This window comes from Globicephala melas, chromosome 2 (genome assembly GCF_963455315.2).
Source record: "Globicephala melas chromosome 2, mGloMel1.2, whole genome shotgun sequence".
Lineage (NCBI taxonomy): Eukaryota > Metazoa > Chordata > Mammalia > Artiodactyla > Delphinidae > Globicephala > Globicephala melas.
Genome location: NC_083315.2, coordinates 114,902,123 through 114,916,704, shown reverse-complemented (window position 1 = coordinate 114,916,704; position 14,582 = coordinate 114,902,123). Strand labels below are relative to the sequence as shown.

General features: G+C 36.4%; 1 protein-coding gene across 1 annotated transcript in view; it reads right to left on the bottom strand.

Moving 5' to 3' along the window:
* Positions 1–5,918: 5,918 nt before the first annotated feature.
* Positions 5,919–14,582, bottom strand: part of BRMS1L (BRMS1 like transcriptional repressor) — a 39,679-nt gene continuing 31,015 nt past the window's right edge. Inside the window, exons 5-10 of the mRNA XM_030854809.3 lie at positions 14,350–14,446; positions 13,211–13,294; positions 12,236–12,300; positions 11,128–11,167; positions 8,906–9,032; positions 5,919–7,523 (exon numbers count right to left, since the gene is read on the bottom strand). Of these exons, the coding sequence (XP_030710669.1) occupies positions 7,406–7,523; positions 8,906–9,032; positions 11,128–11,167; positions 12,236–12,300; positions 13,211–13,294; positions 14,350–14,446 (531 nt within the window). The 3' untranslated portion in view covers positions 5,919–7,405. The remainder of the gene's footprint in view (positions 7,524–8,905; positions 9,033–11,127; positions 11,168–12,235; positions 12,301–13,210; positions 13,295–14,349; positions 14,447–14,582) is intronic.

Sequence of the window (14,582 nt, the reverse complement as noted above, 5' to 3'; positions counted from 1 at the left end):
GTGGGAGATGTGGGGTTGTGTTCATAGAAGTGGGGCTTGGCTCTGGATGGGATACTGTCAGGAAGTGGGGGCACTTCTGTGATTGGGCACTTTAATAAATCTTATTTATAAGGCAGGAGGAATGAAACAAGGCCAAAGCCACCATGGATAAAACAGCAGCAGCTGTTCATATTAGCCAGGATAGGGGAAGCTTTCAGATTTTTGTGGTTGGCAGGCTGACCTTGGTTTTGTCTATACTTACACAAGATTATGAGGGGGAGCAGGGTCTTGGTTTTTTCGTCTCACTTCATCGCGGGCACAGAGTGGCCTTGTTGATGTTGATGTTCTATGCGATTGTTTATGCTCAACAGAACACAAAGGCCAGTGCCAGACAGTTCCCAGTTGTCAGGGACTGCTTTTCTTTCTCAGGGGAACGTTTGCAATTCTACCAATACCTTTAGTGTTATTCCTTGAATTTGTGGTGAAACCATAAAAGTTTATTATGTTTTTTTAAGATGGAAATCAATAGAATTTGAAGCCCTGGTGTTCATGATACATGTTGTAAGCTAAAAAAAAAAAAAAATTAGAAGGAGGGTATTTATTAGAAGACTCATGTAACATGAGGAAGATTGGGTGCAGGTGGACTGTGGGTTAGCTGGAAGCAGGAAGTTAAATGCCAAGAACAGTCTCTCATCTCTTCAGCTCTCCATGTCATCTTTCTCCACAGGGCAGGAAACTTAATTGCCTATTGCTTAATTGTCTTCCCACTTACATTTAAAAAGGGAGACTGACTCTCTTTCCACAGATATAATTTGAAAGATCCCAGGGGAGGGTTCCAGCTGGGGCAGCCTGAGTTACAGACCCACCTAATCTAAACAACTGTGACCAAGAACGGCAGAGCATGAGAGAGATGGATGCTCCCATTGGAACCACATGGTTGGGGAAGAAACAGTTTCTGGAAAAAGTAGAACTGGAGTGCTGGGCAAAAGAACTGAAGTTCAGCCAGGAGTGAAAAAATCAGTTCTGGGTTTTAGAAATAAAATACCTGCTATAGGCAGTACTCTTTACAATAGTCAAGACATGGAAGCAACCTAAATGTCCATCGACAGATGACTGTATAAAGAAGATATGGTACATATATACAATGGAATATTACTCAGCCATAAAAAAGAACAAAATAATGCCATTTGCAGCAACATGGATGGACCCAGAGAGTATCATACTAAGTGAAGTAAGTCAGACAGAGAAAGACAAATATCATATATCACTTATATGTGAAATCTTAAAAAAAAAAGATACAAATGAACTCATTTACAAAACAGAAATAGACTCACAGACATAGAAAACAAACTTATGGTTACCAAAGGGGAAAATGGGGAGAGGGGGATAAATTAGGAGTTTGGGATTAACAGATACACACTACTATGTATAAAATAAACAACAAGGACCTACTGTATAGCACAGAGAACAATACTCAGTATCTTGTAATAACCTGTAATGGAAACGAATCTGAAAAAGTATATATTTTTTAATTTTTAAAGGTGATTAATAAAAAGTCTTGACATTAAAGAAAAAGACAAGCACAGAAGAGTACGTATAATATTCCTTTAATGTAAATAATGGGTCCTGCTTTGCCCTATTTTATTTACCTAGCAGAAAAACAACCAATATAAGTCATGGAATCTTCTAAAGCTCAAAATGGAGAGAGAAAAAGAGGAAGTCCAGAGAACTAGGAGAGGACACAGGAGGCATCTTGCAGGCAGTGGACAGACCAGCATCCTCTCCTTCTTTGGTCTTCCTTCACCTCGGCAGCCTCGCAGAGAGTGGACTTGGGCCATGACCATGACTGGTGCTAAGAACTCCCTTGAGCAGTCACACCAGGAGGAGGGAGAGGAGAGCTCTACAGGAGGGGAAGGGGAACGAGCAGACACAACCCTTGGGCTCCCCTGACTATGAGAAGCCTGAAACCTCCCAAAAGACCCTTGGGCATGAGGGACGGTACAGCTCAAGGGTGTATAGGAAAGGCCCAAACCAATTTGGCCCTGACATAGTGGGTACTGTCATTATTTATACATATATAAGTATATTGATAAAATACGTATAGGTTAACACCATGGAGGGTAAGCTTCAAATCAAAAACTGCTATAGTGGTGGGGGAGTTGGGGGGGGAAGAACTGGGAGATTGGGACTGATATATACACACTACTATGTACAAAATAGAGAACTAATGAGAACCTGCTGTACAGCACAGGGAACTCCACTTCGCTGTACAGTAGAAACTAACACAACATTGCAAAACAACTATACCCCAATAAAAAAAAATTGCTGTAGCCAATGAATAATTTAAACAGTACCTGAAGTTTTTTTTAAATTGTCTTTCCTTAATAAGTGCAATTACCCATAAATGTACTTAAACATAATACACTGAAATCATAAATTTATCTTCAAAGAAGTGAAAACACTTCACTATTTTTGCCATTACCAATAACATTTTCATATTTGCTCAATAATAAGCGAAATATATTTCTTTCAACATCCCACTAATAGCAGGTATCATTTAGCCTCTGCCTGAGGATCTGGTTTCCTAAGCCGTTTAACATAAATTATAATCTTTACTAGCAGAGATGAAATGCTACCATGTGGCCTGCTTCTGGACTAGAATTATGGCTCTTCTCTCTTCAAGAGAATGCAACAGTCTCCTGGCAAGTTCACCCACTTCAGACTTCTATTAGATACAGAAAAATGGAAAAGGAAAGGAAAAATGAACTCTAAAGATTGTTACTACATAACTTTTCCCCTTGACCTTCTTTAATAAATTGTGTCTTTGAAAGAGAATATATTAACTTCAAGTTTAGGAACAAAGAAATTTTAGACTTATAGTTGCTTTCTAGTTATAGATAGATGATAGATAGAAAGAAGATAGATGATAGATAACGTATATAACATATATACATTTTTCAGGAAGATCAGCAACTTGAGATAATCAACTATGTTTAAGACCATTCAAAATATAAGTTCTGCCACAATCTTTTGCCTTGCATACCTTGAGGAAAAAAACCCCAGAAATTCCTAATATATGGTAAATTTATAAAGTAAGCATATCAGAATTCTGACATTTATGTTCATTTTGTTTCCAACATGAAAAATATTAAATAATGACTTTCTGTTTATATACTAAACATAGTTCCTGGCACATGGCAGGCATTCGAATTACCAGTATTATTATCACTGGCTGTCCATGAGCCAGGGGCCACACTGGTCCAATAAACTGGGCAGAGTAGCAAAGTACATAATATAGAAAGAACTTAGAGGGGGGCTGTGGACCAGGCCTGCACAGCGAGATCCTGGTCAGCAGAGCACCAGGAAAAAATAAAATCAAAAATAAGATACTAAAAATAGAGTTGCCATGATCCAGCAATCCCATTCCTGGGCATATATCCAGACAAAACTATAATTCAAAAAGATACATGCACCCCTATGTTCATAGCAGCACTATTCACAATAGCCAAGGCATGGAAACAACCTAAATGTACATCAACAGATGAATGGATAAAGAAGATATGGCATACGTATACAATGGAATATTAACCATAAAAAAGAATGAAATAATGCCATTTGCAGCAACGTGGATGGACCTAGAGATTAACATACTAAGCGAAGTAAGTCAGAGAGAGAAATACAGATACCATATGATATCACTTACACGTGAAATCTAAAATACGACACAAATGAACATATCTACAAACCAGAAACAGACCCACAGACACAGAAAACAGACTTGGGGTTGCCAAGGGGGAAGTGGGGCTGGGGAAGCATGCGTTCAAAGTTTGGGACTAGCAGATGCAAACTATTATATATAGAATGGATAAACAACAAGGTCCTACTGTATAGTACAGGGAACTATATACAATATCCTGAGATAACCCATAATGGAAAAGAATATGAATATATATATGTATAACAATCATTTTGCTGTATATCAGAAATTAACATGACACTGTAAATCAACTATACTTCAATAAAATTTTTTTAAAAATAAGATGATAACAATGTGTCTGGCACAATACCAGGAAGGGGCTATCTCACAAGAGGACAGGTGACCCCTTCAAGTTTCGACAAAACCATCTTTTGATTCCAAGTTTGCTTTCACACAGATTTTCCTAGAAGGAAAAAATATGCCAAGTAGTTGACTTGAGGAGTCTGGTCTCCTTCTCAGTGAAAATTATTAAACTGACACTCGGCTGTCACTTCAATCCACTGTGAATGGGTCGGTCTAACTCCCCCAGAGCTGTCAACTCAGGCATGTTATTAGTTTGGTAGAGCTGCCATAACGAAATACCACAGACTGCGTGGCTTAAACAACAGAAATGTATTTTCTCACAGTTCTGGAGGTTAAAAGTCCAAGATTGAGGTGTTGGCAGGTTCGGTTTCTCCTGAAGCCTCTCTCCTTGGCTTGCAAGTGGTGGACTTCTCACTGTCTTCACATGGTCCTTCCTCTGTGTTCACGTATCTGCTGTCCAAATTTCTCTGTGTCCAAATTTCCTTTTATAAGGACATCAGTCAGACTGGACGAGGGCCCAACCTAACACCCATTTTAACTTAATCACCTCTTTAAATGCCCCATCTCCAAATACAGTCACATTCTGAGGTAATGGGTGTGATGGCTTCAAAATATGCATTGGAGGGGCGGGGGAGATACAATTCAGCCCACAACAGGGCATATGAATAAAGTTTAAGTTTCTGGGCCTATGAAGTAAGGGGCAAGACTCTGAGCCACAGTGACCAATGAGGGAAACCGCCTCAATTAATCCCACCTGACATATCAGGCACACTTCCAGTAGTTCATCTATGAAGACAATAGAAGGAACATACATTTTCCCTAACCTCATTCTGAGCTTTTGTGTTCTTTGAAAAATACTTTACATTTCCTTACATTTAGCAATTAAAATCATTTATATTCCAACTTGGCAAGAGACTACATAAATCCTAACTAGTGTATTCATTCATCCTACAACCATTTTCCTTATCAATTCATTTTAGTTCAGTTTTAGTGTACTGGACTTACTGGATCCAAAAACAAAATCAGAAATAACCAACGTCCCTGTTCTTCTTTTTAAATAATTATCAAGTATTTAAGATTGTACATGGTTCTGTCAGTGGTGTTTGAGTTCTGAGTAACAACACACATATCAAAACAACTTTTACGTGAAGAAGTTTGCAATGAAAAGTACTCAGTGTCCACTGAGAAGAAGGGACAGAATGAGGAATGTACATTAGTGTTTGCTAATAATTATTAGTGATGAATTGGATTACTGATGATTAGATTCTTTTAATGGGAAATGTCGAGAAGGGATAGACCAAACATGAAATCCTGGAAGCTGTGACAGTTAAGGTCCATATATTGATACTAAGACAGAGTCTGATCGTAAACAAAGTACCAGCAGCTGCTAGATCACATTTTGCAGATTCTAACAGTTCCCCTAAACTAGACCGTTTTTGACCAGAAGTCAAATGGCAAACTGCCAACAACGAAATATATTTTATAGTATTTCAATCATAGACAAGCATACACTTACCTGAATCAGTATCAATATTATGGAAAAGTTACATATGATATAAACATTGAAGTTCTGAAAGTAAATGTACTAAATCATAGTCAGTTTTTAAAATAAAGACTTTCTACTTAAAATTTCAGAACTTACACGGTACAGTTTTATTAAAGTAGAACATATATGCATATATTTAAATTAAATATAACTTAGCTGCCTTAAATATCTAAATATACGCCAATAGAGGTTGAATTGTGGTTTAGGGATGCAGAAACATTTGTTCAACACTCCGACACTCCATATCTATTAATGTAAATTGCCTTAAATCCTTCTTAGAAGTAGACAGGTTATAAATAATAAAAGTGCACAAGTCATTCAAGACACTACGAATGACACGCAAACACATCTTTTTATTATATACTAAATTTAAAAATCCAAATATTATTAAAAATGCTTATGAAACATTGTATACATAAGTACTGTCAAATACTATCAGATTATGACATTATGTACATTTGCTAAGGTTAATTAGAAACAGAACGACGTACATAACTGCTGATAATTAATTTCAGAAGTCAAATATTTTAACATTTGGCAACTGTGAAGTAGTGATCTGCACAGGAAGATGTTTGCAGAGGTAAAATAGCGAGAAAACAAATGGAAAAATGCAGATATTCCTGCCCTAAGTGTTAATAAGTAGATCTCTTCCTCATCCTCTTAAGTCTCAATATAACAGAAATTAAAGTGCACAAGACCACCAGGAATACCTGATTTGGTTGTACCCTAATATATACTACAGCCAATTGTGCTGCCATATTGAGGGTTTCAATTCCCTGTACTGTTCCTGAGGTTTTAGAAGTTAATTTTGAATGTGACTAGGGGAAGAGAGGCCAATACTTTCTAAATTGCACCAAGTGGCCTTAAAGTGTAGAAACACCAAAGATAAAAATATTAATTTGGGAATAGATTCAAGGAGATCATCCCTGTCTATTTTGCCCTAGGAATAAAATTAGGATACGAATCTAGTTTTACCTCTGGAAAATGCTTACTAAAAATCTGTTTCAAAAGATCAGACATGTACAGCAAGCACCACAATACTGTCAGTTACTGTCCACCACTTACATACTGCATCATAAATACCAGGCATATATACCTGCCCTCGAAAGGTTCACAAGAAATAAAGGTAGAAGCATGTTATTACTTGACACTAATATTTCTAATCAACATGAAGTATAATTTGTAAAAATAGGTCACCTCCATACAATCAAGGAAAAGGAGAAGGAAAGCTCCTAGTCTACAAAAGTGCTCCTTTTAGCTTTCAAACCCAATAGCTTAATTTCGGGTAAAACAAGATTGCAAAGTAAGGCCATCAGTTCTAAATAAGCTGATGATGCCATCTATACATACTCACGTATATATGTTTAAATTTCAATTCTGATTTGACACAAATGTACTATTACAAACCATTTATAGGAAACATTTTATAGGGCTTATTTACAAATATATGATCAGTGACAAATACACTGAAAATCAAGAAAACTGCAGATAAATGTAGCCATTGCTAACATAGTTCACTAAAGGTAAGACAGATTTACATAAAAACCAAAGAAAAAAGTTTAGTAAGAAACCCCTACCATATATACCTATTGGTCACTGGGCCAAAAAGGCAAATAAATGTAATGATCATGATTAAACTTTTATCACTGTCTCTTTCAATAACATATCAACATGAGGTCTATTTAGAGTACTACCTACAAATACACAGTCTCTCATGATTCGATGAGAATATTAAGTTACTGAATATATTTTTTTATTCCCATGGCACATCATACTTGGTAACACTAATAAGGTAGATTTAGATAACACTTAAATCATGATTACGAATGTTTAATTGAATATTTTCCTTTCTGTAGCTGTGAAATGTAAAGCTTAGATTTGCTTCCATCAGGCCTCTTAAACCAAACTTCATCATGGTTAATTGTTGTAATTACAGCACTAAAAAGAAAAAAAATACGAATGAATGAATTACAATATGCCTTCTCCACTCATTTTAGAGCACAAACTATAAAACCAAAATAGTTGGACTATAAGAGTAGATTCAGGTATGTAATTGTCATTTATCGGAATGCTATCAGCAGGGCATGCTGTCAAAAATATCACATTCAGCAACACTTAATAGATAATCTCCTTTCTTTTCTTAATAGAGTTGGTAAAACTTACTACTAGAACTATTAAAAGCACATTGTCCCTAACTCCATTCCCACCCCACCTCCAAAAGAAGAAAAAGTGGAGCTAACACCACTCCTTATGTAGTATTACACCTCCAACTCATATCAGCCTTGGCAGTAGGAAATCTTTCAAATGCCAAACTTAATTCCCAGTGTCAAGCATCTGTGGTACTTGTACAGATTTTTTTTAACACTACTAATCTTTACATAGACATCTTTCTAAAAATATATGTGTTTAATCCTCTTTTATGCTATTTCATCTCCTTTTTAACCACATTTATGCTAAGTAGTAGTAGTTAAATGTCTCAAAAGCAATAAGATAAAGCAAAGAATCCATGGGTATCATGTATAACCTAGTAATTAATTAGCTCAATGAGCTTCTATGAGAAAAGTTACTATACACACTGATCCTGAAATGAGTATTCTATACTAAACGCAAACACTTTATTTACTACTGATGCCTAGAAAAAGATAGTTTCTTACTGTAGAAGGTTACTACTCTGAGGATTCAATCCTAAACTACTAAAGGAATTAAAGCAGCAATGGGCAATAATATTTTCCAAAGGCCACACCAGATAAAACTTATAAGGCTCTATAAATAATTATATAAACTTTATTTAAGCCTAGACAGATTGAGTTTTTTAAAAGGCAATTTTCAGTTTTCAAGTTATACTTTAATTCCCACTACTCTAAGTTTTTGTTAATTTTCAATTCCTTTCCCATTCTAATTGAAGCAAATTTTTAATCTAAAATACTGTAATAGACCCCAAAAAGTTAAGGATTAATAGAGCCACACTGTGGCAGCATACTGTCAAATTCATAACACTCTGGATTAAAGGTCATAATATTAGGATCATAGCAAGTCATCTATTATAAGAATTAATAAATGGGATTTCTTACCTGGCTAAATAATTCCAACATTTCCATTTGTGTTAATGCTTGTGTCCATGAACTTAATATGTAACTCTGGTGTATAAAATTAATACTGGTGTGTAAACATGCTAATCAAATCATATGTCAAGAGAAAAAAAGAATCCATAGGGAATTAATAATGTATTATGAATGCACTATGGAAGCAGCAAATATTTACTGACAACAATGTGGTAAACTCTAATACTGAGTAGCACTGAAATGATAAAGGCTTTTTACCTTGTAGGACATTCATCTTTTTTGTCAATACATATTGTCTGTCCACGTATATACCATTCACCATCATAATACAATCTTCCCTCTTCGGATCTAGCACTGTGCAGGTGTTTTTCCAGTTTCACAGGTGCTAAAGGGATCAGTTCAAAAACTGTTATATTAATGAGACATTGTCAGAAGAAAAGTGCAGAACATTAAGTATTAACACCAACCCATGCATATATGTGAAAAAACACTAACAATATTTCTTAGATAACAAACCTAAATCTAATGAAAACAAGAGAATTTCATTTCTTACATTTTTATATAATTCATTCAGTTTTTAATATAGCTATTTAATAAAGCTAAACAATATATAATAAATCAATTAACTAGACAAGTGTAAGAAGGAGAAGCAGATATATTATCAATTACTAGTGCCAACTTCAAGTGAGATTTAAAATCTGAATTGTCATATTTCTACTGAAAATTACATTTTTCATATTTTCTCCCCTGCAGCTGACACTTCCAAAAAAGCAAAGTTTAATAAATATTCCAAGAGTTCCCCAGGACTTTGATTCTAAAAAGGAAATGTCCTCAAGTAGAACTTCCATTTTGAAATCCTAGAAATGGTTTGAGATTCACCAGATAAACTCATGCAGAGAAAAAAAATGTTCCTTATAGAAACACACTGTCAAAAGCATACCATGAAATACACACCTCTGCATCATTCAAATGTCACCACCTCAGAAAGGTCTTCCCCAACCACTCTACCCACTCCTCAGTTAATCTTCATCACAGCTTTATATTTCCTTCATAGCAATTATTACAATTTGTCAGTATCTGTTAGTTATCTATTTACATATACATTATTATTCTGCTTCCCCCCAAGGAAGTTCTAGGAGGTCCATCTGTTGCACCATTGTATTCCCAGAACCTCAAACAGTGCCTCCTATATAGAAGGTGTTCAATAAGTATTCACTCATTCATTCGTTCAACAAATGTTTTCTGAGCACTGCGACTAAAAGAGAGATGTTTCTGACCTTTGTGGAGCTTACGATTCTCTCAGGAGACAGGTAAACATGTAAACGATCAATAAAAAATTACAAATTGTGTTAAGTGCCATGAAGAAAACAAATAGTACACATGCTAAAGATAACATAACAGGGGTCGGGGAGGAGACCCACTCAACAGTGTAGTGAGACTCTTAAAGGAATCCATGACTCAAAAATGTTCAGAATATAGGTAGTTGCCCTTCCACCTAATTCCCAAGGGAAGCACTTTAGTACAATATTGCTAACAATTTCCTGACATCATATAACGTTTAAAAGAATCCTTGGGTTAAATATAAAATAGAAATTGATCTCTTATAGATTATCTGTTGGGATACGACTCTTCGTATTTAAAACATGTTTTATTTAAAATTCTTGCTTCATTGTTCTTAGGATTAGGAAACCTCATGTACAGTGAAAGTAGGCAGAAACAGAGAAAGTTACCCTAGACAATAATGCCCATCACTATCTTGGCAGTGATTTCAGACTTTCCAAAAAATTGTGAATAGTATAATTTGATATAAATTTTACTAAGGCATATCAGAATGTGTAAATCTTAGTGGTGTGTAAATTTTCTTGATGAATCCCACTGCCAGCACTCTAATCTCTCGCCTAGAAAACACAGGCACAGAAGAAATTTTGCCCACAATTCCAGAGGATTCACAGGCTCCCTGAAGGCCATCCACGGACTCCTAAAACCTCCCCTACACAATTACTGAACCCATAAAAAACACTAAGTACATACTTTTAAAATTACTGATCCATTATCAGCAATTGAAATGTAGTTGAAACACTAAAAGAAGAAATACATTCCATTCAGAAATCTTGAAACTTTTACATGAGACAAAGACTCCAGAAGAATTCCTCATAATTCTGGGGATAGTGTTCACTGATGAAGTGAAACCAGTGATAGGGGACTGACTTAAAAAGTCTCCACAGGGCTTCCCTGGTGGCGCAGTGGTTGAGAGTCCGCCTGCTGATGCAGGGGACACGGGTTCGTGCCCCGGTCCGGGAAGATCCCACATGCCGCGGAGCGGCTGGGCCCGTGAGCCATGGCCACTGAGCCTGCGCGTCCGGAGCCTGTGCTCCACAATGGGAGAGGCTGCAACAATGAGAGGCCCGCGTACCGCAAAAAAAAAAAAAAAAAAAAAGTCTCCATAGCGAAGATCTCTGAACTCAGACTAAATGACTTACGTTCTGTTTTCACTCTGTGTGGACCCAGTGTAGCCATTGCCTTAATTTAAAAAAAAAAAAAAGAAGAAGAAAGATGTCTGAGTTCATAGGCAAAGTATATTTTAGTTTCTATTTAATATATACAACAGTACTGATAAGCCCAATAACAAAAACAGTGAAATACGATCTTTAGCTGCTTCAATAAATTGGTAATATCTAAGACCATAGGAATATATAAAAAGAATAACAATTTCTCCTAGAGGTGTTATCAATATCCGAAATAATCTCAAATTCTCAACTAAGAAGCTTCTGAAAATAGAAAAATTTAATAAGAAAACAAGTCTCCACTTTCAAACAAGCACAGAAAATCCTATAATGCTTGAATGTTTAAAGACAGGATGCAAGACATATGATAAGGGTTCAAATATTCACTTTCGTTTATTCAACAAATATTTATTGAGTGTATTCCATGAGCCATTATCAGGCTAAGAACTAGGCACAGAATGGTAATTTATTATTATTTTGGGGTAACCTAAATAAATGCTTTTCTGCACTTTTGCATGAATTATTAATTACATTATCACAGGAAAATACAGTCAAACAGCTGACATGCATCTCTTAAGATACTCTTGCAGGGACTTCCCTGGTGGCTCAGTGGTTAAGAATCCTCCTGCCAATGCAGGGGACACAGATTTGAGCCCTGGTCTGGGAAGATCCCACATGCCGCGGAGCAACTAAGCCCGTGCACCACAACTACTGAGCCTGCATGCCACAACTACTGAAGCCCGTGCGCCTAGAGCCCATGGTCAGCAACAAGAGAAGCCAATGCAGTGAGAAGCTTGTGCACCGCAACAAAGAGTAGCCCCCTGCTCGCCATAACTAGGGAAAGCCCACGCGCAGCAACGAGCACCTAACGCAGCCAAAAATAAACAAACAAATAAATAAATAAATTTATTTTAAAAACTCTTGCAATTCACTATTATCTGTATTAGTATTAACTGTCTTAGAGAGACTGTTGCAAAGTAAAGCATATTTACAATAATATTTTGATGTATTAGTGAAAAATCATAGACTCTTAAAAAGTAGACTATAAAAAATATACTTGCATTCCATTGCTCTTTAATCATACCTTCCTTATTGTTGTCCAGTCTTCAAGAATATCAAGATCTTGTAGCATATAAACTATATACGGACGTTGAAAGGTCAAGGTCAATTTAGCTGTAAGAATTTCACATTTTGAATTATACTTCCAAACTTCTGTTTTTCAGAGAATGGAACAATGACCTCTGGACAAAAACCTTCAGCATGCTGAATTCTGACTTCAAATTATTCTTCAAAAAACTTAGTACCAGGATAAATATGTTCCAGTACTTCAGATGTTATAACCATATTCCCTTAGTCCTATGGTATCAAGGATAGCAAGATATACCACCAACCTAATCACTGGTTTGAGGTGGGGGGAAAAAGGCAGGAGCGAGAGGAGGGTACCAAAGGGAATGCCAAGACTGAATGCACATACTAATTTAATTTAAAGACACTCCACTTTCAGAGACATTAAAAATGTTAAAAAGTACACATGAGGGCTTCCCTGGTGGCACAGTGGTTGAGAGTCCGCCTGCCGATGCAGGGGACGCGGGTTCGTGCCCCGGTCCGGGAAGATCCCACATGCCGCGGAGCGGCTGGGCCCGTGAGCCATGGCCGCTGAGCCAGCACGTCCAGAGCCTGTGCTCTGCAACGGAAGAGGCTGCAACAGTGAGAGGCCCGCGTACCGCAAAAAAAAAAAAAAAAAAAAAGTACACATGAGAATTAAGCAATCATGCTACATACTAAACAGCTGCTTCATATCAAAGCCCTTGTGATCTACAAAGCCATATTAATTTCAAAGTTGGGATCGTTACTAAATTTCTACTCCTTCCGTACTCCTCTTAATCTAAACTATACCCTTGTGCCTTCAATCGGTTTTATAAATCATCTTTCGCTTATTACAGGATCTTGCAAATAAAGACAATGTATACTAACAAAAGTTACAAAGATATGCACAATGCAAAAATGTACATTAAAACAAAACAAAACAAAAAAACCCAGAAAATTTGAAAAAGGATATCTGAAACCACAACTGGCTTCTTTTTGTCAGGACTGAAAGGGTCCTTCCTCTTTTTTCTTGACTGAAGCTCATCGTTCCACAGCTCTGGCAAGTAAATAAAAATTAAGTATTAGCTGATTTCTAGAGATCAAAGGAGGAAAGAAAGACTATATAATTTCATAGTAGCAAAATTTCATTGGTGTCTATGTTTATATACTGCATGTGTATACTATACATATATATATGACTATATATAATTTCATGAGCAGTTATATATTTTGAATTTTCCTCTGCTTTTATTAGAGCAAAATTCAACTTGGCACTTAGTGACTAATAACTGATAAACATATGTCAGGCACTGTGGTAAATATACATCACATGAATGGTCTCGACTAATCCTCAAAGCTACCTCTGAGGCAGATAGTCTCACTACTTCAATTATAGGAGGAGACTGATTTAGAAAAGCTAAAGTGACTGTCACTTGTAGTCACCCAACTACAAGTAATGCGTCATTAGAGCTCAGCTTGTCCACTCTGTCTACTCCATATCAGAGAAATAGAATTTATAACAAGTAAAATAATACATATGCAAGAACAATAGGATAACCCAGTAAATCTTCCATCCAGTGTAGAAAGCCTTTCCACAGTACCTCTGAAAAAGCCATTTCACTTTGGACTGATCTAATTAGTAGTAAGTATTTCCTTTTCCTGAGACAGAAATCTGCCTCCCTGGAAAGTCCATCCATTTGTCCTAGTTTGTGTGGGACCAAACAGAAAAGGGTTTTATTCCTTCTTCCACATGACAATCTTTCAAGGCTTAGAGGAAAGAACATATACTACAGCTGTCTTCCAATACTATTCTTATGTTTTAATAATATTCTTACTATTCTTGTAGTATACTATCTTATGCCTATAGTTCCTGTCTCGCTTCTGTTTTGTTCCCTTTCATGTGCTCCATTCTCTACGTCTTTCTGAAGTGTGAGTCCAAATCAAAGCAACGATCACAATCATATCAGATTCTTTAGCAGTCTTGCCCCTTCCTCTCTCATTAGGACACTTCATTTACATAACATATGTAAAGGAGACTACATACAGCGAGACACCTCAGTAAACCAAAGGTTTAGTGTCACTTAAACATGACAGTCACAGCATTCCCCTCACCTGAGGTAATATCAATGCTATGCCTGTCCTCTTCAAGCCTTCTTATCTTCTCCTCTAGTTCACTCTGCACTGTATCATATAACAAAAGCTTTTCACTCTGAAAAAAAAAAAGAAAGCAGATCACACATAAGTAGAAAGAACAAATCAGTCTATCTTAACTAAAAGTACCAAATAACTCACTCTTAAAGTATTTTAACATATGGCGCTTTTGTTTAATTTCAACTTAAAAATTT